At 38.3% G+C, this 25,992-nt stretch overlaps 1 protein-coding gene across 1 annotated transcript in view; it reads right to left on the bottom strand.

The window, feature by feature from the left end:
• Positions 1-25,992, bottom strand: part of LOC117384930 (receptor tyrosine-protein kinase erbB-4-like) — a 540,640-nt gene that overhangs the window by 219,669 nt on the left and 294,979 nt on the right. The window contains exon 3 of the mRNA XM_055228388.1: positions 1,109-1,295. Coding sequence (XP_055084363.1) covers positions 1,109-1,295 — 187 coding nt within the window. The remainder of the gene's footprint in view (positions 1-1,108; positions 1,296-25,992) is intronic.

The raw sequence follows: 25,992 nt of genomic DNA, 5'->3' as shown, positions 1-25,992 counted from the left end.
ATTTACCTACTATAAGTATTTATTCCTGAACAATCAAATATGAAAGTGGGTATTTTTCGAGCAGAATGTAAACAAAAACTCAATTAGCATGAAAATGGGAGTTTTCACAGACATTTGATCCTTATGTACAGCCAAGCAGAAGATTAGTTTATGGACTTCAAAAGTTGTGTTTTAATTTGGAGACCTAATTAAAAAGTCCATTAAATGTGCATGGGTGAAAGCAACTCAGAAATGTACATTATGGGAAACGGGGCAAAGCGGAGAAATAATTGATAAAGTAAACAGTATTTTGAATAAGCGGGTTGCGCAATTCGACTTGGTACTGGTGTGATCCTGGTTTAGTCCTGATGTAGATTTGGTTTGGTCCAGTTTTAGTCCTTGCTTAGTCCTGGTCTAGTACAGTGGTGGGTTGTTTTATCTGATATCAGCAGAGTGTAGGTACAAACAGCAGGCACATTACAAAGAAGCCATCCAGTACTTATACCCCGAGAAAAGTACTATGTATAGAAGCCTGGTCCTATAAGGAATTAAACTATTTTTACATACTGCCCATACAAGGTCATAAAAGAATATACCATTAACTGTTTACAGGAAGGTAGAACACGTCACTAAAAGATGCTTGCAGTCACTGAAAAGATGTATTACAAGGCCTCTTATCAACCGAAAAACGAATACCTGTATCATGTAACCGAAGTAGCAAGTTCCAGTGAGGACATCCTAAAATAAGCATGTGTCGCATTCTTACTGAGAAACAAGTTCACTTCATTGTTTGAGACGCACAGTATTCAACACAAGATTTAAGAGTAAAGAAATAAAACAAAAAACATGCTTTCAATCGTGTCTATCTTTTGAAAGTATCAGATTTTGTGCATTATTTCAGGTTTTGACCTTAACTTCAGATGATCCAGACAATTACTGTTACTTAAGTCGTAGCTTTCCTTGGATCATTTCTTTGACCACTACTTTATACTTCGACCTGAGTAATATTATGTTGAAGTAAGCGTATTTTTACTCACGTGCATTTCTGATTACTGCATGTGTATCTGGGTTTGGTCCCAATTTGTGCAAGAGTGAACACAGGTATTGAGGTACTTTTCTGGCGACTTACCGGTGAGGTTGCGGAGTCCGAGCTGTTTCAGGCCGTAGTAGCCGTCGCGTCTGTAGTTGAGGAAAATAGCGAGAGAGTAGCGTCCTTCGTAAAGTTTGGTGCCTCGGATGATTCTCAGGTTCTCCAGGGGAAGGTAGTCGAACTGGTTCAACGCCACCAAGACGTAGCCGGTCACTTCACGGATGGACTGAGGAAAGACAAGAACAGAAATAAGTGATAAGAATAAGTATGATCACATGCTACTAGTGTTGTCCTGATACCAAAATTTCAAACTCAGTACTGATTACAATACAATGATAATAAAAAACACTCTTTTTTTGGACAATAGAATGCCATTTTCAACATATTAAATCATAGTACTTTCTTTTATGTCACCATTTGGCTTTATATCAATGTAATACCTCAGTAATCTAGGTTAATTAGTGTCAGTTTCATCCCCACTCTCTTTGCTCCCCATGCTAAGTCAGTCCCCCTTCAGAGCGCTGTCAAAACCCAATCAGAGTGCACCCCGCTAATGCAACTACTGCACATCGCATCAGGTTTGTGAAGTTGTAGTGCATTGTTTTGTATCATGCCTTTCTGTATTTATATTTTTGATGAGGGGACAACGTTTTAACACTGTAGAAAGCTCCAAAAAGTACATTTTAAAAAGTGTATTAAGTCAAAATTAGTTCAAACATTAAATAGCACATCTAGCGTTCCGAATTCCCTTTACACAACTCTAAAAACTTTTCAATAACCTATGCCGTTTGACTCAAAATCAACATATTTTTCCCTTAAAAGCTGTTTCGTTTCAGCTCTAAAAAAAACAAAAAACATTTCCTTGGGTTCGTTTTTTTAAGTGTCATGACCAAAGGCGAGTAATGTCATAATTCATAATCGATCCTTGGCCTCTCATCTTTCTATTTTGACACAAAGCTGCATTTTAAAAGACCAGGACTGCCGCGTCGAATACACTTAAATCGCTAATGGATTCCTCTCATTTTCTCTGTGCCGAGCGTGCTATTTGCATTTCCAAATGTCAAGCTCATGAAAAATTTGGACATACGGTCTGGAATGATTAAAATGTCAGCTCGATTGCAGAGTGATTACACTTGTCTGATTAGAAGCGCTCCGTCGGCATTTCTAAGGACCCGCAACGCACTTTTAAAAGCCCTATATTGCGTCAATATCAGGGTTTTGAACTTGATTCCCAGTGTGATACTGAGGCCAAACAGACATCCTTAAGTGGGATGATTTTGTCCCAAGTGGCTTGCCGTAGAGCGCTATTGTTGACCATCGCTGCTATAAACCAGATTACCCTCTTTATATGATGTGAAAATGTACGTGATTTGATGAGGCGAGTTATGTAACTACAAAGTCAAAAAGACCAACAACCAAGGTATTGGGCAACTGTAGAAAAAGCGGTTTGGTGTGAATCCTGCAAGCAACGCCAAAAGTAGCATCCAAAGTAGACCTGGTAATAATATGAATACACAGCCACTCCAAGCCATACTGTCAATGTATAAAGAAGTCAACTAAGGGAGTGTGACGTCGCTTGTGGCGTTAGGTTCCAGTCAAATGAAGCTCATCGACGCTAGCAGTTATAGGGCGAATTTTGAGCCGAGTTGTATATTAGGAATTACGACCGCGAGTATCATAGCAACCAAAGAGCCAATCCGGAGCGATGCTGTTGAAGGTAACGCTCCTTTCTGCCCACACCGCTGGTTTAGCAGGGCAATTAGCAACACTGTCAATCAAATCGTGAACACTAGCTGGAGCGACCTCAGGGAAAGATTGGTCTGTGATTAATGTTCATAACTTGATTAATGGACACAATAGTGAAATAAAAATGCCTGCACCATGTAGAGCAGGTTAATACAAACATTTTAAGCTCAAAATGGCGAGCGTGAGGGCAGCAGTTATAGAGAAAGTGCCCATGAGAGTTTCTAATTTGGAACACGGTGACTAGCAGGTTAGCTATGCCCATTTATATATACAGTCTATGCTACAGGATCATTTTATAGATTTATATCACTAATAACTAATACTACCGACCAGTTTATCACTTCTAAGTTGTGAACAAAGAGGTAGAGTAAATTTTGCCTGTGTTGAAGCTGCGGTGCCTGATTTTCAACACGTGAAAAATTAATTATGCATCTGAAATCTTATTAGTCCCTCGCTGTCACAAAACTCACTAGTATATATTATATATTTATGGGAAACTGCTGTGTGGGAGCATGGATGATGTGGGCTTGCGGGCTAAGCATTAGACAGAATCTTATAACTAACCGTGCGGAGAGTTCAAATAGGGCCCAGGAGAGATCACTAGATTACTCAAACATGCACGGATGACATCTAAAACCTCTTCAGGCAAGTTTTTGATGAGGGAACAACGTTATAACATGGTAGAAAACAAAAAAAGAAGTTGATTTAGCATATTATGGCCATTTTAACCTGATTTGATGAGGCAAATTATGCAATCATAAAGTCAAGAAGACCAACACAGATATTGGCTCGGTTAGACGGGTGGAATTGACAGCTTGGTTGGTTTTTCACGTGGACTGCATGTGCACTGCGGTTCTCTCCCCTCTCCAGCTCAGAGCCCATGCAATATTCATCTGAAGTCTTTGCTACACACAAACCCACATACTACAGTTGTTTAATACCACAATAACAATATCCCCTCCACCACTGACAAGCCTAATTAGAACAGCGCATTTAATATTGAATAGGGCAAAGACGACTGATCTGTCAGCCAGCAAGTCAGCCAGCCACTTTTAACGGTAAAAATCTGGTACAATTTGCAACAATGAAAAATAGAACAAGTTGCAAGTAAACAGTGATATTTAGCGAAAAGATTTAGATAGCAAAAGGCTAAACTAGCTAGCAGAGCATTCCTGGCATGCTCTGGGTCATAACATAAAATATATAAAGTGATCAAGCCAATTAATTTATCCCCATGTTACAATGTGATTCTTCGTATTTCCATATTAAGATTAAGTGGAGATTAAAAATATATGTTTTAGGGGAATAGGGCCGTGATCTAAGCTGTACTGAGTAGCCAAAGAAGGGGAGAAATATAATTAGTTTGTAGATAGCATTGGGTTACAAAATTACAGTCAGGCAATCAGTGACTCATATTGCTTAAAGATGAAATATTGACTTTTTGCACTTTCGAAGGTGTTACAACGTTTCCTCATCAAAAACATGCCTGAAGAGGTTTTAAATACCATCCATGCATGTTTGAGGAATCTCGCAAACACTCCCGATCTTGACAAAAGCAATAATACACTACAACTTAACAAATCTGATATGCTGTGCACGAGTTTCATTAGCACAGGAGTCTCAAACTCAAGGCTTGGGGGCCAATTGCAGCCCGTGAGATGATATTTTGTGGCCTGCAGGACAATATGAAAGTTTAATATTAGCGTGGCGTTACCATGTCGCGTGTAGAAGGTTCTGCCAAATCGGTAAACCCCAAACACATATGTCACTTGTGCTGTGTACTGCCGTCACAAAAGATACAACAAATAACGATGTATATCCACAAAATCCACAAGAATTGGCATATTTCAGAAGATTTAACAGCGCTTTTTTTATGTTGCTCACCTTCACCCAGACTCTGCCTCCTGTGGCACCCAGCTAATTTAAGTTTGAGACCCCTGCATTAGCGGGATGCGCGTCGAATGTAATGTGATAGCGCTCTGAAGGGGGAGTGATTTAGCGTGGAGAGCAAAGCGTCAAAAGCGAAACTGCAATGTATTAAACATGCTAATATGTTGTTTTTTGGCGAATATAGCGTTTTCTGCAATAAACAATCAATTTTTTACAATATGAAATAATACACTTTCGATGCTAGCAAGCAACAAGAGGAGGTCCAAAACATCCCATGACATTAGCAACTGAAGCTTCATGACGCACAGGTAATATGGATAATATGTTTAGAGTTTTTTGTTTTGTTTTGGGGTGTTTTTTGAGAGTGAGGAAATCAACAATGCAAGCTTTTCATTGTCCACTTACCCCATAGTGAACTCACTGTGTAGCTTGAAGTGGCTGTGTTTTCAAGATAATAGCAGGTAGTCTAGTTATGCAGCTACTTTTGGCGTAGCGGGCAGGACGCAGTATTGTACAGCTAACACAATGGGGACGCTAATGGGCAGGCGAAGTGCTTATTAGAGATTACAAGGTGCCAATCACATAGAGAGACGCAAAACAACATTATAAAGGAGTAGTAGGATTGGTCTGAGCACTGACTTTGATTAGCATACTCATGACAGGAGGTTCTATTGTCAAGTACTTCGTGACTTGTCAGAGAAGAAAAGTTTGCCGGCGGATACGTTTTGAATTTTCTTTGTGTTTTTTAAGAGTTGGCAGAAGTCCATTAGACAGTTAGACAAAAAAGAGATTGGTAATTTAGCTGGGGTGACAATCACAGCATTTCAGCGCTAAACCAAATAGCGGCTAGCGGCTAACCACTACCACATCCAGGCCTTCTCCGACAATTGAAATTACGTCCCAAATAGCTGCTGTAGGTTTTGTGTTCCATCCATCTGCCATGTTAGCATTGTTTGACTAGCCACTCTACCACATAAAAAAGCCATAACTAGCTATTATCTTGACTAACATAGCAACCTTTAATCATGCTTTTAACAGACAAAGTACCAGCCACCAGTACCGTGTGATGTGCAGTGGTTTCAGTAGGGGAAGGCACGCTGATTGTAATGTGACAGCGCTCTGGAGGGGGTGTGACTTAGTGTGGAGAGCAAAGGGAAGGAAGACTCAGAACAAAACTGGAATTTGTTAAAAATGTTAGTATTGTTAGTATTTTGGAGATGTGTGTTAACAGTTAATACCCCAACTGAGATGAATCTTGTAGGTCTTTGTAAAAAAATAAAAAAATAAATAAAATAAACACTCACATTTTGGCAGTGTAGAGAGAAAACATGAACAAATATATATAATCTGGTCAAAAAGGAATATATTAAACTGTTAGATTTGAGGTCCACCTGATTGTATTGTTGTCTTTTGCTGTTGCAACACTGAAATTTCACCATTGTCAAATAAATATAGTGCTATTCCGTCTTATAAAAACATTTTGTAAGGCAAACTAGCGGTTATGTAGCTAGTTCTTGCCCCCCGTTTAAGCTTATGGAGTCATTCCCACTTAAAATTGCAGGTTGCTCAAGTAGAACTGGTTGAAGGATAGGTCAAGATGAAAATAATTAAGACTTGTCCTTTTAAATGAACCTTCATTAGTGGAAATTATGATTTTTTATTTTTTTTTTTTTTCCCACTGCTAAACGGCTAGCAGCTAACCACTACCACATCCAAGAATTCTTTGAAAATTTAAATTATGTCCAAAAAACCTCCTGTAGTTTTTGTGTTCCACCCATCTGCCATGTTTGTTTAAAAAGGGGGTATTTTACTTCTGTGGGGTATTAACTTCTAGCACATAACATATTTAGATCACTCTGTTACCTTTTATTGTTTTGAAAATGCTATGTTCACCAAAAACAACATATTAACATGTTTTATCAGTTTCACTTTCGTTTTTGTCCTCGCTCAGCTTGCTCTCCGTGCTAAGCTTCAGAGCACAACAACCACGCATCAGGTGTGTCAAGTTGTAATGTAAAGTTTTGTTTCTGTGTAGACTCTGCACACCTGACTGGGCGACAGGTGCGTCAGAGGAGAAGCACTTGGTCTTGAAAGGTTAAGAAAACTCCCACACACTGTCTCACTCTTGATTAACTTTTATTCGCTAAACGTTTCGGTCTCTCTGACGTTCCTCCTTCCTGTAACGTTTTGTATTTCAGGGCAAAACTTAGATCTGGCAGTCTTTGAAATGTAACGAGCAATCGGAGCTAAACTATGCTCCAACTTAGGCCAACATAAAACAAAACCAACTCTAAGTCCGTGCTTTTATGGAGAATTCTCATGTGGGATGACATAGGCTTGTGGACGGAGCATTGGACAGAATTTCGCAGCTATTTGTAAGGCGGGTCTGAATAGCTAAAGTACTGAAACATGCATGGATGACATCTGAAACCTCTTCAGGCATGTTTTTGATCAGGGATCATGGTAGAAAGCTAAAAAAAAAAACGATTTTGCATAACAGCGCCTCTTTAACTAGCCACTATTACCACATCAAAAGCCAAAACCAGCTATTATTTTGAGTAACATGGCAACCTTTAATCATGTTTTGAGCAGACAAAGTACCAACCACTCCGCTACCCATGACCCATTGTAACCTTAGCAGAGGTGCTGTTTGGAGGGGGGTAGGCTTGGCACGCTCCACACTGCCTCCTCTGTGCCCCCTTCTCCACTGCCAGCCTCCGGACCCCGCTGGCAAACGCAAAGACAAACTGTTTCTCTGTTACCTAGCAACAGCAGAAATTAAAAATAAAAATAAAAATCCCCGCAGCGAGAGCCAGAAACAGCGACTTAGAAGGGATTTTTTGTTGTAATTTACCTAATTAAATTAAAGGATTACGCTGCCCTTTTGCAGTAATTTCCTTCGCTTCCTTTGCAGAATTGTTGCGCAGCGAATCAATATTTATCCGTGCGCTTGTAGGAGGGAGGGAGCAGGCGGGGGGAGGGAGGTCCGGGGGGGAAGTAAACACGAGCACCTGTGTTTCCACTCCTGCCACATCAAGAAGGCAGCGTCTCAGGCAAAAACAGCCAGTAAAAGAATATAGAGCACAGTACTGGGTTAGCTAATAGAAACTTTGTTGTACAGGGTCAGGCAACAGCTGAGCTTAAGTCCTTAGCATGGATGCCCCAAAGGAGAAGGAGGAAGACGGGATAAGGGAGAAAAAACAAACAAAAAACTGGGCTTCACCGATCACAAGACCACTTTTTTTTTTTTTTTCCCACTTGCATTCTCTATCTTTTCTCACTTAAGAATTACTAGTACTAGCATTCTCCTCTGCATTCCTACACTCCAAATCCATGGAAATATCACACATACACACACGTCTCATACACACATATCTCACACACACGTCACAAGTCACGCACACAACAGAAACTTGTCACATACAATTGTAAATAGCTGTTACATCTACAAACCATGTTATGTTTGGTATATTTTGTATATCTTGACATATCTTGGTATATCTTGGTATGTCTAGGTATGTCTTGGTAGATCTTGGTATATCTTGGCGTATCTTGGCGTGTCTTGGTGTATCTTGGCATATCTTGGTATATCTTGGCGTATCTTGGTATATCTTGGTACATCTTGGTATGCCTAGGTATATTTTGGCATATCTTGGAATATCTTGGTGTATCTTGGTGTATCTTGGTATGTCTTGGCATATCTTGGTATATCTTGGTATATTTTCATGTATATCTTGGTATGTCTTGGTAGATCTTGGCGTATCTTGGCATATCTTGGCGTATCTTGGCATATCTTGGCATATCTTGGCATATCTTGGTATATCTTGGTATATTTTCATATATATCTTGGTGTATCTTGGTATATCTTGGTATGTCTTGGTATGTCTTGGTACATCTTGGTATATTTTCATATATATCTCGGTATATCTCGGTATGTCTTGGTTTGTCTTGGTGTGTATGTCGTATCACCACTTGTCATTACTGTGTATGACTTGTTTAATGTTTGTCTCTATCACATTCAACAAAAAAAAAACAAAAAAAACTTTGTTGTACATGAAATGGTGAAGAATTAGTTAATATATCATTGCTAAGTTTGCATGTTCTCTCTGTGTGGGTGGATTGGGAATATTTCAGTCTACCTCATCCACGTAAAAGACAATATTTTGGATTTTAACTGTCATAAAAACGTGAAAAAACAGAACTAGTTCATAGGGCAACAGTACCTCAGTGTGGAATTACCGCAGGTTTACTTGTACTAAAGGTCTGCCTTCCATGGCTTTATGTTGATATGAAGAATAGTCAAAGCAGAGTTACCTGACATCCCTCTCCCCAGACACTTGACCCTCCTCCAGGGAAATACAGAGTGTCCCCAGGTCCCCCTCCGCAGGGACGTGCCCAGACCATCTCTCCATAGACATATCCAAGAGCTCTCTACGGACACAGCTGCCAAACTCGCAAAAAGTGACAGTGGCTACTTTTATTTTTGCAGTTGTTGAAGGATATAGATTACAACAACAATCGTATTTTTTTTATATTAATAAGAAATGTAGTGGAGTAGAAAGTACAGATACCTGCTCTCAAACGTAGTGATGTAAAAGTAAAAAGTATCCAAAATTTACTAAAGTACAGATACTTAAATTTGTACTTAGGCATAGTACTTCACTACTTTCACTTCGTTACATTCCACCACTGCAGACAACAACATATTTAATCAGAAATATCCTTTACAAGTTCAATTTTAACCACCCAGGAGGCTAAACGAGGACAGGTTTTCGCTGTATTCTCGAAAAAAAAAACGGAAAACAAACAGGTAAATAATAAATAAATAAATGCTGCAGTAGCAAAAAAAAAAAAAAAAAGACAGAGAAAAGAAAGGAAGTGCTCCATTTCTCCACGCTGGCTTGAGTCCAGGTCATTATTTTCGGTTTGGACTGGCTCTTTGATTCCAAGCCTCTGTAGGATCACAGTTGTTTTGCTGTTGTGAACGCCGCTAGTGGTTGCCGCGGAATATCTGATGCCGCTCTCACTCAGAAATCCGCACCGATATTCCCATAAAACCACCACCTACGCAGCCACGAGGATACAGACCAGCCAGGAGAGGTCAAATACCCACAATGCTTTGCTGTTTGTTTCATCTTCCAATACTTCTCTTCCCAACCATCAATCGGAGGCAATTAGCGGCATAGCGCGTACCATTCCTTCCAAAAGGAATCAAGCTGGGTCCCGTAAGATTAGCTTGTATCGTACTTGCTTGAGGCGAAATACGGATTGTGCGGGTAGCTAAATTGCGCTTTGTGTCTTCCGGATATGTTGCGTCGGAAGCCAAGGGAGCCGAGGAAGCGCTGTTTACTGCTCACAATATAATCAAGATGGAAGGTGTCTATGGTTGTTGTTAGCTAAAAGGCAAGAGATTTGATGCTTCTGCTGCCAGATATGAGAAAATTGTTTTATTTTCGCATTCGGTGGTGGGAGATATTGGCGATAAGGCTTTCAGTAGGTTCGGAACTGGGTGGGTTTCTCAATAAAAACAGGGCTGGAGAGGGGAAGCCGTTTATTAACCCTTTATTGGCTTTCTCATCGGTTATTGGTTGAAGAGTTGGCGAGACAAACATTGCGTTAACCTTTGCTAAGTGACATGGTTGAACGATATTGACAGGCTATCTAGATCTTACAATATAAAATACATCATTGGTATATAGCGATCAGATCCAGTGACCCGCAGTTTGGCAGTGCGATTCTATCTGCTGCAAATTGATATTGTTAATACTTAACCCACGTCGCCCCCAGTTTCTGCGTACACTGGTGTGCGAATGGGTGAGCGGTTCCTTGATGTAAAGAGCTTTGAGTGCCTTGAATGTGGAAAAGCGCTATATAAAAATCAGGCAATTTACCATAATTGTAAAGCTGAAAGAAAATGAATAGAAAAAAAGATTGGTTGGAGTAGATTTTTTTCAAGGAATGTGTTTTGCAGTGTGTAAAATGATATTCTTACTCTGAGTGGGGTCATCTCTCCACAGATCTGGCCTGTAACTTGGTATGGTAGAGTTACCAGCTTGTCTCCATGGCGATAAGTTTAATGCCAAAGTGAGAAACATTCCAGGCAGAGCGCTAATATCTCCCCTGGACACTCCTGGAGACAAACCTGGAGTTGTGTTTTTTTTCATTCACACATGTTTAACCCTATAACGTCAGATGCTATCACCGCCGATGGACTCGCGATCGTGGACTTTCCATTATCGTAACTCCGCAACCAATTGTGCTTCATGTAAATTCAAACGACATCTCAAAGCAGAGGCATGGGGCTCTTTAAATATGTTACTGTAATTACAATAATGTGCTGACGTTGTCCCTCGAAGACGACCAATCACGCAGGTGTCACCCGGATTTTCCCAGTCACTTATTCAATGCATCAAAGAAAAAAATAAGGATGGATATGTAAAATAGATGTAGCTGTATGAAAAAATGCAGTACATTCTGATACTTCCTTTAACATGATTTGTACGGCTAAAAAGAATAAAAGTCTAGGCGAGCTATACTGGTCTATAATGTGCTCAGTCCTTAAAGGATTAACACACAAACTCTGCGTATTTAGGCTGAGTTCTTCTTGCAAATGCAAAAAAACAAAACAAAACAAAAAACATTGTTCCACCTTACTTTAAACTCCTTACAGCTTCACTAGAATCATTTGGATAATTTCAGCCCTGGAATTGCCAATCTCTACTGAACAAAAGGTAAAATGTAGCTGTTAACTTGAAAACAACCACTTGATGACATCACAAGGTGGAACAGAGCATTTCGAGCTTTGGAGGTGTAGACAGACTAATAATAACAGTTACTCAAACAAGTGTGAATGAAACAAAACACAACTCAAAGTATGTTTTTAATGAGGTAACAACATTATAACATGGCTTAACGCTCACAAGAGTCAATTTTGAGTAATATAGAACCTTTAAAACCTCTAAAAACTCTTTTGCGAGAGAGAGAAATGGAGAGATAGAGAGAAATATGGATATATATCAACAAAAGGGAGTGGAGCGTATGATGCATTGCAGATGTAAAGTCGAGAGGGGAAAAATGCTTATCCTATATATACTCCATTTGTCTTTACAGTTCTAAACAGCCATTAAACTAATGAAAACACAAGACCCCTATATATGAACACACCACAAAAACCCCAAAGCCGGAAATTACTGTACCTCAAATATGCCGCGATTAACTTAAAAGATAATTAAGAGAGCTAATCTAGCAAAAAGAGCATGATGTTTTAAGCTAATGGCCTATATAATTTATTCAACCGACTTTGCAGATGCTAGCAATCCGGCCGCTTCCCAGAATGCCTTTGGGCCTTCTCTGAAAACACAGTGTTACGACATTTAAGGCGAGTTTGAAAAGTAAGCAGCCCAAAGTTAGTAGACAGTAAAACTAATCTCAGGAGGAGGTGCAGTTTGTTCTTGTAATGGAAGAATAATAGCTCCGTGTGCGTTTGCTAAATGTTCACTTCTCTATAGAACCGCCGCACTGCCAAGTTCACCTTTGTCTTCACCATTTTCAAGTACCATTTTGTAAACTTTTCTTTCTGTTGTAAATTGGTCAAATCAGAGCCTGCATACGATTCCATTCAGATTTGTACAGTCTTAAAAACGTAAAACCAGAGCTAGTTCATTTTAAAGGGTTTGCAGTGGTCCAAAGTCACGTACTGTATACATTCAGAGTATCGTAACTACTCACGGAGATGAGTTTATAAGCGTTTTTCACAAATTTCAGAGACGAGAGCGGAGTTTTGCCATTACAGTAAAGCTAACGCGCACTTCCTGATTACTGCATTACTGTAAATCAATGCAGACAGGGCACAGCAGGTTTATTTATCTAATCTTTAACTAATCTAGTAAAACTTGGTTGTGTTAGCAAATTAAAGGCCCGTACCTGATTTTTTTCCACATGTATTTGAGCTAAACGCGTCTTGCCGCAGTACAGATATATTGCATATGCAGCTCTTGAGGTCAAAATATGTCTGCTGCGTTTTATTGTCCGATAATTAGGATGTGCGTGTTAGCATGCTAGTTGCTGTTAGCTATACTGTCATGACAAAACTCCGCCCTGGTCTCTGAAAGTTCTGATAAGTTTACATTAACTTTGGACCACTGCAAACTTTAAAATGAACTAATTCCTGTTTTGAAGACAGTAAAAATCAGGTACAGCGCCTTTAATTCTGTAATGCCAAACTGTCACGTCCAAAGAAACGACATAAACGAGATTTTAGATTGGTTTTCACATTGTTGATTTGTGCCATTTGTGAGGTACCGTATTAAATTCACAATGGCAGCTGAAATTCTTACCCAAAAAAAGTACTTTCACTGGGTTTGTATCTGTTCAAACATTTCTGCCGCATACAATCTTTTAAAACCTCCCCAAATCTCCCCTGGTTTGGGCTTAGTTTGTTGTCTTATTTTGTGTCCTCCCTCCCTCCGACAGCCCCACTTTCACCGCGCTAAGCCGATTTGTAAAGACAGCTGGATCCTCCCAAAAAGCGCAGATGTTTTATCACAAAATAATGAGATATTTAAATCAGGAGAGTCGGCCCGGTACCTGGAGATATCAAAATAAATCTGGCATTAGCGCTGCATAGTAAATAGGTACATCCCCGATTTGATAATGAGACTTAATACCATTCACTTCAGAAGAGCGGAGAGGCGTCGGATAATGAGGCTACGGACTCTCGGTGTAACATGGGTTTAGCGCGCTGTAGTACATAAATAGTACATGATTTCTATTTGTTATACAACTTTGATTAGCATTTAGGTACAAGACCAGCCAGATGTTTGGACATATCCTCTCATTCAGTGTTTTTTTCTTTATTTTTACCATTTTCTACATTTTTTGTATACATACAGAAGACATCAAATATACGAAGTAAGACATATGGGATTTTGTTGCAAAGAAAAAACACAAAATAACTCTACAAAATTAGAATATATATATTTTATATTCCAATCCTCAAAGTAGCCACCCATTGATTTGTCGAAAAATATTTTGCAGTTATTTCACTTTTTTCTGTACTACATACTTCCATATATCTTGGTTCATATATCTGATGTTTTATGTATGTATCTAAAATGTAGATAGTGGTAAAAAAAAAAAAAACTGAATGAGAGGGTGTGTCCAGGTTGTTTAAACATACACTGCCAGTCAAATGTTGAAGAAGGATGAAGTAACATATATGGAATTATGTAGTAAAGAAAAAATGTTAAATAACTCTAATAATTACTAATAATAATACTAAATATTTTTCACTAAAGCAAAGGGTGGCCTTTTTGAGGATTTGAAAATAAACTATTAAAAAAATATATATATTTACAATTTTTTTTTCCTTCCATATATATCTTCCTTCATATATTTGATGTCTTCTGCATGGATTTAAAATGTAAAAAACAAAAACAAACATTGATCGCGAGGGCAAGCATTTGACTGGTAGTGTATAGTTACTATGGCTCATACCTGGACGACTGAAGGGTTACAAGGACTGGTAGTGCAGCTAACAGTAACTTCAGTACCACTTGATAATAACCACATAACCACATCTTGAGTAGCCATAATAAAATTCAAAATTAAAATGTATGAAGAGTTTATTAAGAATATATTTCAAGCTTAGTAACTATTTTTACTATTAATGGATTCAGGCAAAGGGTGTCCAAACTTTTTTCACTGAGGGCTGCATACTGAAACATATTTGAAGGGCCATACACCAGTGTCGATACAGGGAGTCAAATGGTGCATTTAACACAGGTTTGACAGAGACATTGTACCTTTAATAAGACTTGGAAGATTATTTTTAGGTCTGTGTCACAATGCGATGTGAAGTTATTCAGGTTATAGAGGTAAAATCTCTTCAATGTGTAGTAAAAAAATACTTCCTGATCAATTGGGCCAGTTTAGAAGAGGCATGAGGGCCAACAAAAATTGGTCTGAGGGCCGCATTTGGCCCCGGGACCATAGTTTGGACAGCCCTGGGTTAAGGATTTAGAGTTAGGGTATTAATTAAGGCTTAATAAGTGCAGATAAAGGTACAGTATGTAACTTTCTCATGGCATTCCACATAGTTCGGAACATTTTCCATGGAGATAAATCAGTTTTATGCCATACTATGGAATATTCCAACATTTCTGTGGAAACAAGCAAGAAGAGGCTCTCATCCAAGCCAAATAAGAGTCAGGTTTATGGAAATACAAGCATGCTCGAAGTGAAGATGCATGTTTTTCAGTGCAATAAACACACACAAAGACAAATGCTTATATCTTAGTCCTGAAAGTTGCATACTATGGCTTTAACTCATCAGCAAGTATTTTAATGGCTCACAATATATGAAATTCTATTGAAAAATCCTTTTTTGCTCTGAAATGTTCTGCTCTAATGTCCTGCTCACCACCAAATTCCATACAACTCTCTCTCCACTTTACCTGTCATGTATAATTTCCGGATTGATTAATTATGTAATATGGTGCGATCGACATTCCTCATGCCATAAATCCGGCAGGAGTGAACCGAGCTGGGCTGAAAAACATTTTAAATAATAATTAATAGGACACCTGTTTGTGGCATCTGTATGAAAGAGTGCAAATGAGGTAGTGGCGACAGGGAGGAGTCTATTACGCAATGATGAAGGGAGTAGATGGAATTGCAAAGTGGAAAACGAAGAGAGAAAGGCATCTGGGGGCCAAAAAAGCGTCCAACTGCTGTAAAATACAAGACGGGACACATATCATTAGCGATTATAGCTAATTTCCATAGATATAGAGGTAGAACCGGGGAGTAAAAAAGTGTCTGGTTACAATGCGTGTTGTTGCATTGCACAGTAGAGTATGTACATAAAAATATGTTATATAAAAAGTACTATTTATGTATTTATTTTATTATTTATTCATTTATGCACACATTTTTGTCATGTATTGGATCAAAACATGTCTTGCCCCAGTACAGATATATTATATAAGCAGCTCTTGAGGTCAAAATAAGTCTTCTTCTAAATATAAAGCGCTTTATTGATTGAGAATCAGGAGGTGCCCTGTTTGCTTGCTGATGACAAACTCCGCTTATAAACCCATTGCCGTGAAAAATTAGGATGCTCGGAATGCATAAGGTAAGTAAGGAATAACTTAAGACCACTGCAAACCATTCGTAATGAACTACTTCTGTTTTTCACATTTTTAAGGCAGGAAAAATCAGGTACAACGCCTTGAAGTCATAAAAAAGGCATCTAGGAGCCAAAAAGTGTGCTACCGTTATAAAATACGAGACGGGACACATATTACGACGATTATAGCTCATTTCCATAGATATAAAGCCCTCTGCCACAGTTTCAAGGAGATTGTGTGACATAAGCAACTCCGCCACTCCTCAATCCAAGTGGGGAACAACTACTCCTCCTCCGCGTACCAGGCAAAGTCAATGGCTGTGTGGGGACCTGTTTACCAATGCGCTCCAATGGATCCAAAAGACAAGTATGTCCTCTTTCACCTCGACAGTTTAACTATGCGGAGGGTGCTTGGGCGAAACATTCAAGATTTTTAGAAATGTGGTCAAATAAAAGACAGTGGGAAGATGAGGCTATTGACTTTGAGATGGATTGAAGGCGTGGAGGATGATACATGAGGTGGTTGAGTCATTGCTGAGGTAATTTGGGGAAGTGTAAAAACATCACAGGGCCCAAAACAGACGCCTGAGGTAATCCAAATGTCATTTATCAGTCCAACAATAGACTGTATAAAGAAGTGGACTGAGGGATTGTGACATCACCCATACCGTTTGGCTCCAGTGAAACGAAGCGCATCGAGGCTAGCAAGTTAAAGGGGCGAATTTGGAGTTGCATATTAGGAATTCCGACCGCAAGTATCATAGCAACCAAAAAGCCAATCCTGAACGAGGCTGTTGAAGGTAACGCCCCTTCCTGCCCGCACCACTGGTTTAGCAGGGAGTGGGTGCTTAGCAATGCTGTCAATCAAACCTGTTGCTAATGCTAGTGGGAGCAACTTTGGGGAAAGGAAGTACCTGATTTGTCTGTTATCAGTGTTCATATCTTGAGTTGCGTACACATTAGTGAAATAATTAGAAAAAGTTACTGTGTTTATAATTTGTCTCAGTCCTTTTTACTCAGTAGCTATTGTGTGTTATTTTTAAATACATAAAAACATATCTAAAATGTGTTTTAAATCATTGCATTACTAAGCTTGGTGATAGTTTATTTTACATTATCACTTATTATGTAACAACAGGTATAGGTTGGGAGTTAAGAGTGGGCTGCTCACACATTATTGCATGTTCTTATACTGCACTAAACATGGTAGGTACATCATATAAAAGGAACAGTTACATAAAGTGTTATCCAAAGCATTCTTGTGTTGTGGGATATTATCATCTTTAATAAGAGTAATTAATGGGGCAATGTGTAACTTTTCTGGTGCAAGGTCTATCACCTGATTGTCTTTCTTTCTTGTGATGTTATTACTTTGCCTGGAAGGTTCCACAGCAGTATTAAACTGATCAAATCTAGGTAATTTGCCTATCATTAATAACATTAGCATTTAATCACATTTCTGATTTAATTTTACATTTATCAACAATTCAATTTGGCATATTTGTCTCAAAAGCTAAATGCTCAATACGTAAAAACGTATTCTAAAAACGATCATTCTAATCTATAGTATAGCCATCTGTGCTGTGTAGTGTATGACAGCATGTTATATAGAAAAATGTGCACAGGTGGAGAGGATTGCTCCGTATCAAACACATTTTCTGCCCCCACACATTAGGTTTCATAATGACGCTTATAGTGGCTTCCCTTTAAGGCACTTCACGTCTCTGCTGCTGCATTAAGGGGACTGTGTTTAGCACTGGATTTTACCACAGAGTCTAATTGGACTATTTGTAATATTATAGTAAAAAGAAAATGTTCTCTGAGAAAGGTGGGATATGATCTAACAGCAACATTCATTACAACAAATGGATTGCATTATTCTAAGATGTCATTGGAGGCGGATGAGTCATTGATGCAGAAAGTTGGGGACGGAACACCACAGGGTACAAAACAAAGCCCTGAGGCACTCCAAAAGTCCATTATCAGTTTAAACTCATGTAAAGTTAGTCTGGGGTTTGTGAAGAGGCTTTCTGAAACATTGTTTTGTAATTTGCTTCTACCATACTGTCTCATTAGCCAGTGAATGTTATTTTGTGTTTTTACTAAGCATGGCTACACTTTATTATACATTATCACTTATTACGTAACAACAAGATAATTAAATTCTGTTTAACTTTGCAAGTGAATTCAGCACCTATTCTTTTTTCTTTATCAAAGGTTTAAGCATATCTATTTTGACAATGGCACTTACTATTCTAATCTCTAGTGTAAAAATCTGTGCTATAAATTGTATGACCGCATATAATACCGTAAAAGGTGCACAGGTGGAGAGAATTGCTCTGTATCAAATATATTTTCTGCCCCCCACACATTAGGTTTCATAATGGCACTTATAGTGGCTTCAGTTTAAGGTACTTCACTTCTCCGCACTCTAAACGGAGTCCCCTTAATGCTGCAATCGTGCTTATCAAAAGACTCAAACTGGACAAGGTTTGGAGTAAAAGAGAAAATGTGCTCTGAGAAAGGAGGAAGATAATGAAACAGCAACAAGTGTTTGAAGGAATGGATTGCAGGAATGTAAGACATACTGTAATTAGAGCTAGTGACTAGTCATTCATGTGGTTGTATGGGGAAAAGTAGGAATATCAAGGGGCCCAAAACAGAGGCCTGAGGTGCCCCAAAAGTCAATTATCAGGCTAAACACTCAATGCATGTAAAGTTCGTCTTGAGTTTGTAAATACGAATTAATAAAATCAAGTCTACGATTTCTTACACTGTTAATTTCATTTGAATTTAATTTAATTCTTATTGTGACAATGGTACTTACTAACTCTATAATAATAATAACATCAGTGCTGAATACTGTATGACTGTTCGTAATAGAGAAAAAGGTGTACAGGTGGAGAAGACTGCTCCGTATCAAACACATTTTCCGCCCCCACACATTAGGTTTCATAATGATGCTTATAGGCTTCCCTTTAAGACACTTCTTCATGCGCTAAACTGAGTCCCCTTAATGTGCTGGAGTTTACCAAAAGGCTCTAATTGGACAAGGTTTGAAGTAAAAAGAAAATGTGCTCTGAGAAAGGTGGAATATGATGTAACAGCAACAAGCATTAGAAGGGATGGATTGGAGGCAAGTAAGATGAAACTGGAGCTAGTGAGTCATTGGTGCAGTAATCTGGGGACGCTTAGGAACATCATGGGGTCCAAAACAGAGCCCTGAGGTCATCCAAATGTTAATTATCAGTCTAAACACTACATGTAAAGTTGTTTTTGTTTTTTGTTTTTTTCTGAAATGGTGAAAGTGTTTTGTAATTTACCCTTACCTTCTTACTCATTAGCTATTAGCATTATTTTATATAACCACTTAGGGTATAACAACTGAATAGTAAGGTTTAAGGTGTGAAAAGGGGTCATGATTATGATGCACATTGTTGCATTGTACTATAGAGTATGTAAATTGCATGAATAAAATGTAAATGTAAGACTTTTTTATGATGTTAATTGAATTGAGCCTAATTTAATTGAATTGAATCAAAAAAATGTGCACAGGTGGAGAGGATCGCTCCGTATCAAACACATTTTCTGCCCCCACACATTAGGTTTCATAATGACGCTTATAGAGGCTTCCCTTTAAGGCACTTCACTTCTCCAACATCACATTAAGGGGACTCCATTTAGCGCCGGGTTTATCAAAAGACTAATTGGACAAGGTTTGTAGAAAAAAGAAAATGTGCTCTGAGAAAGGGGGAATATGATCTAACAGCAACAACCGTTAGAAGGAATAAAGGCGGCGTTTAGTGAAAAGAACTCATCTAAGCGTGCTCAAATTACACATGACTATTTTTATAAGAGTTTTGATAATAGCGTGAAGAGGTGAGTAATGACAAGCTTTTATGTGATTTGGTCTCATTTAAGAGCCTTGTTTAGAAATAGAATCAAAGAATTTAGCTAATTGCGTTTATCGTTCTGTTGGGTTAGCATAGGAGGGAGATTGCTGAAGCTTTCTTGAAACAGTGATGGAGAATACACTGGAAATTTGCATTGGACTAATGTGGATCAGCTATGATACAAAATGAAACAAAACTAAACTAAGTGTGGCATTGCTATTTCTATCTACACTTTATTTACAATATTATAGGTGCTTTTATTTTTACTGCATCGAAAAACACCTTGAAAAACATGCACTCTTTGTTGGAATGGGATTGCCTCTCCACAAATCAGATCTGTAAATGGGCCAGCTGGTGTCACCTGCTTGTGTTCATGAAGATACATGTTTAACTCCATATTGTAGAACTTGCCAGACAAAGCAACAGTATTTCTAGACTGTAGTATATAGACTATAGCATCGTGTACCACTTTATTAACTACACCTTCATTGCACTTAATAAAGCACAAATAAAGACTGATTTGATAATAAAAAAGTGGTTTATTAATATTGAGGCTCAGGGGCAGCGCCAATGGCCAATGCTCCCCCAAAGATGTTTGCTCCACTTTGATAGCACATCCAATCTCGACTAAAAACGTTCCTAATGGCAACCACAAAGTGTTCAAAACGAGACTACGATAAACAAAGAATTCCATATTAGTTTTTATAAATAATAATTCATTTAAACTTGTGTAAAACAGCAAAGCAAGCATGGTAGAGGTGTTACAGCCCTGTGTGTCCCCGAATCTGTCCCTTTTTCCCCATGAAATCCTGGCTGTGTGAGCCCTTGTCTGTGATTGGAGGACTGTTTCCCCGCCTGGCCAATCCTGTGGCTCACCTGCAGCCTCCTTAAGTATTTTAGATTTATTTTGTTTAGTTTACCTTTTACAGCCCTGTTCATTGAATTACTTCTTACTTTTTCATTTTTCCATCTTGGTTTTTTGTTACTTCCCTGACCCTACACGAGCTGGGTTGTAACAGAGACTCTAATGTTAAGTGAGTGCCCCATTGAAGAACTTGGCACCCCTTTAGCTTCCCCAACCAAAACTGTCTGGTACCGCCCCTGTTTAGGCTTACTTAATTCAAGAGTTAGCATTGAGGTTTAGTGTATTAAGGCTTAGTTATCATAGCGTGTTTCCCTATACCATAAAGTAAACTTGACAAGCTTAAGTTTTGTGCTGCTGCAGATACTATTTGCCGATGTTTACTTAGCAGAAAAAGGCCATTGTGGGTATAGTTCTAAAGTCCAGAATGAGTTTGCAGCTGTACAATAATGACAAATGGCCTTAATCTGTTTGTCCTATCTTCTATTGGTTTTGTTATCATTGTTTGTGATCTATATTTCAGTTCTCTTTGAATTTAAAGTGCACTGACCAAAAAGGTTTACTGTTGCAACTCTATTCAAGATATGGTGTTGGGGTAAAATAGATGCAATTTCTCAAATGTGACACACACAACACATTAGACTAGAGATTTTAGTTTTTGTAATGACTTGCAAGTATTTGCTAAGAAGGGTTAAGAATTCAGTTTTATTTTGCCATGGAACCTACCTGGACAAATGATGAATCACATGGTATTTAATAAACTAAAACAGATATTTAAAGAGGGGGTACTACACTTATATGGGGTATTATTAACAGACATAAAATATTTAGATCACTATGTTGCATTTTAATGTTTAATGTTTTGCATTTAGTTAAGAGTAGCTCCCCACACTAAGTCACTCCCCCTTCAGAGCGCTACCACAGTACAATCAGCGTGCATCCCGCTAATGAAACTACTGTACATCACATCAGGTTTGTGAAGTTGTAGTGTATTGTATTTTATGGAAAATGGCTGTACAAGAGAATGGGTTACATATCATCTTGTGGGTGGAGCCTTGTACAAGAGGTGTGGGTTCGAACTGCCATCATAAGGACAGTTCGAATAGTGCCCAGGAAAGATTACTCAGACATTCATGGATGACATATAACACAACTTCAGACATGTTTTTGATGAGGGAATAATGTTATAACATGGTAGAAAGCTCCAAAAAGTACATTTTGCATAATACTTCCTCAATTTAAAAAAAAGTTATTTTGAAAGGAAAAACAGTACTGCCAAACATACACTGTCCCAAACTATCTTCAGCAACAGTAACTCCTGGGACTCATCTAAGTCTATGTGCATTTCCTTAGCCGCTGTAGCGCGCATGCTAGCCTGCTCAAGTGTCAGAATAACCAGGGGCTGTCCTCCTGGCTCCTGCCGCTGATCCTTATTGTTGCGGACAGCCCAACAATCTCAACTGAACCAGTCTCCAAACGGCATCTGCCTTGTCAGGACACATTTAGGCCCAAAAAAAGACCCTCGCCAAAGCGCTGAACAACACCGAAGGGAGTTGGGTTGGTACTGCCTGTCATTAGTAGAAGTACAGTGGTGGATACGTAACTTATACTTTGGACGTTCTTATAGTCAAACCTGTATTTTTGTGTCATGCTGTAACTTAAGTCTCAGTCACTCAATTAGCAAAAACAAGAAAACAAAAAAAGGAAGAAAACACACACACATTAAAACACACAATCATCGTGACCTACAACACATACCAAATAATAATAATAATAATAATAATAATAATAATAATAATAATAATAACTTGTATTATTTCAAATTGATCTTTGTAAAAGGTAAATTATTGGGTTAGAATAAATCTGAGTAAAACAAGTGACTATATGTGTTTAAATTAACATTATTGCCATTAGATTTTTTTTTTCAAATGTATAAACTAAACATTAACAAGTCCAAACTACTCAAATCAAGATTAATTATAACTGTAGATGTGTAAATAAATCCGTTTTTGCACGGTCGCTAAGCTAACCCACTAGCATCACATTATGCTATAGCCCGGGGGAGTGTCCGTAATGCAGAGCAGTGACAGAGCCAGTGTACATCAGCCATAGGGCCAGCGCAGAGTGTGGAGGGACTACAGCAGAATACATTTACATGCAGAGGGAACTATATTTATCACAGTCTATACGGTCTGTACGCACTTTACTCATGTTCCCATGTAGATTTTTATAAGTGTAGCTACACCTGCACAACAGCATAGAAGTAGTACTAATGTAATATATAGTAATAAGGTAAATGGAGAGGTGAAGTATCTTCATCACAACAAGTGTGTATAGTGTGCGCACTTACTCATGTGGCAAGTTATATTTTTAGTAGTGTAGGTACAGCTAGTGTATTTAAGTCGGCACCAGCATTTTTTAAAAAGAATAATAATAATAATAATAATAATAATAATAATAATAATAATAATAAATTGTAAAATGGATAAAATGTACTTTATATATATATATATATATATATATATATATATATATATATATATATATATATATATATATATATATATATATATATATATATATATATATATATATATATATAAATATATTTAAAATCAGGGATAAAAAAAAATTAAAATAAAATAAAGCAAAATTATGATTCCAAAATGAGAAAAGATTCATAGTATTAAAATTTAAAAAATACATTTTAAAAAACAAAAACTGATCACTGTGAATGTAACTTTATTTGCATTATTTAGTTTATTTATTGACAACAACAAAAAAAAAAAAGTTAACTGTTACCCAAGAATGCAATCACAGTGGTAGGGTGTTAAAGTGGGTTTTGAACTAGCAACCCTCTGATTGTCAGACACTTATACTGCACCACTGCTCCCAGCCAAGTGACAAGACTTACACAGAACTTTTTTTTTTTTTTTTTTCCTGCAGTTACTTTGAATTTTTTTTTTTTTTTTTTATGTATATTGTTCTTATATTGTGCTTTGAGCTCCACTGTGGACTGTAATGGACTGACACATGGTGTGTTTGCGTGTATGTTTGAGTGAATTGCTCTGAGAATGCTGCAAATGAATTGCTCTCTGGGATCAATAAAGTTTTCTGAATCTGAATTTCATATCAGAACAATTTACTGACAGAAATATTTAACATGAAAATTAAAAAAAAAAAAAATTGTATTGGTAAACTGTGCTTTGCTGTTTGCACGAATAGTTTTGAGAACTGGATAGAAACAATTCAGCTCAGATCCTCCCAAAAAAAAAAAAAAAAAAAAAAAAGCAACAAAACAAAAAACAAAAACCCTAAAGTGATTAGAAAAAAAACGTTTAAAAATACCAAATAAATGAGAGCAGCTTTATTCACGAACCTCCAGAAGTAAACACACACACTCACACACACTCACACTGGTGGTATCTGTCCCCTAAGTCCCAGTCCTGAGGAGGAGCAGAGGTGCTTAGTGACCCATCGTAGTGATTGATGACTGGGTTTGGAGCACAGGGAGCAGAGTGCAGGGACAAAGATGGAGAACCGATCCACATGTCAGCGAGAGGAGGAGAGACGGAGGTGTGGAGTTTGTGGAGCCTTAAATGTGAAATATGTGAAATCCATCTCTCCTTTAGGGTGATGACTGTGTAAAGAATGTCCCAGGGTACATGATCATAGGGTTCAAAGTGGGTTTATACATGACAAAATGAAAGGTGAAAGGCGTTACGGGAGCAGGCTGGGGTTTGCATGGTGGCTCTGAGGAAACGAGGCAAGAGGCAATTTGAAATGTTGAAAGAAATCATGTTGTGACTTGTCCAGTATAGTTACGTCATATTAAAATAAAAATATGTCTCGAGTGATGATTTTCCACAACACAGTCACGTAAAATTTCAACATTTTGGAATGGAAGGTGCAATTTTCTTGTTGCTTTGTCTAAAATGTTCCGCAGTATGGCATTACACATGCCAGTAAATGATGATTTATCAATTAAAATTCCTTGAAAAGCATGCATTCTTACTGTAAACGTGTTCTTCTCCACATTTCTGACCTGTTACATGGTCAGGTGGTGTCACAAGATACATACATTTAATGCCATGATGCGGAACATTTGAGACAAAACAATAGCATTTACACGAGAAAAGCTAGAGATGAACCCCACACCAGAAAAGTTAAGTATTGCACTAATAAGTAGCTAAATTAAAGTTCATAATAATGGCAGTTGGTAGTTATGGGGCGATAGTAGCTCAGTTGGTAGAGCGTTTGTTCACTAATCAGAAGGTTGGCAGTTTGATGGTTTCTAATAAGATGGTACTATTCCTTTCTATCAGATAGGCCACAACAGGTTAAGTTTAACTCAGCTCTGTCTAACACAACCATGTGCAGCACTGGGGCACCTCAGGGCACAGTCAGTTCTCCATTTTTGTTTACATTCTATACCAATGATTGTGTTAGTTCTGAATCATGCCAGTATATCTTGAAATTTTCTGATGATACTGTCCTACTGTTGACAAAGACATCTGATGTAAAGTTTCATGGTGTTGCTGTAGAGAAGCTTGTGGCCTGGTGTGACTCACACAAACTGCAGATTAATACAAATAAAACAGTAGAAATGGTGATTGACCCCAGAGCAGCTGGTGACCATGGCCCAGTGACCGTTCATGGCCATAACATAGAGCAGGCGAGCTCCTTTAAGTATCTGGGAGTCCATATTGACAGAGATCTGAGCTGAAACACACAGGTGACCACTGTCTGCAGCAGAATACACCAGCGCCTCCATTTTCTGCGCAGGCTCAGATTATTTGGTGTCAGTAGTAATATTATGCTGATTTTCTACAGAGCTACCATTGAGTCAGTGCTAAGATATGGAATCACCAGCTGGTTTGGAAACTTGCTGGTCAAATCAAAAACCCAAATTTTAAATCTGGTGAGGACAGCAGGGAAAATTATGGGCTGTGCTGTCCCTCTGAGCCCTCAAGAACTTTACAAACAGGCCATGAGGAGACAGACCAGGAGCATTCTTTCAGACCCGACACATGTGTTGTACCCTGAGTATGAACTGTTGAGTTCGGGGAGGAGGTACAGGGTACCACGGTGGAAATATAACAGATATAGACATTCATTTGTGCCTGTTTCGGTGGAACTGTTAAATGATAAATGATGTAGAAATGAGTGTGTGTGTTGAGAGAGATGTACTGCACCCTGGGTATGGTTTTGTTTGTTTTTTGTGAGCAGCCCATTGGTCCAAGAAAAATTTCTCCTAAGGGATACAAATAAAGAAATCTTGAATCTTGAAACCCTCTCTTGAAATGAACATCATTGGTAGAGAAGTCAGATCCACTGACCCACAGGTTGGCAGCTGTTATTGTGTCCTTGAGCAAGACACTTAAAGCCACCTCACCCCCAGTGT

This window comes from Periophthalmus magnuspinnatus, chromosome 2 (genome assembly GCF_009829125.3).
Source record: "Periophthalmus magnuspinnatus isolate fPerMag1 chromosome 2, fPerMag1.2.pri, whole genome shotgun sequence".
In the NCBI taxonomy this organism is placed as follows: domain Eukaryota; kingdom Metazoa; phylum Chordata; class Actinopteri; order Gobiiformes; family Gobiidae; genus Periophthalmus; species Periophthalmus magnuspinnatus.
The sequence above is the reverse complement of the archived record's forward strand: the minus strand, read 5'-3'. Positions and strand labels throughout refer to the sequence as shown.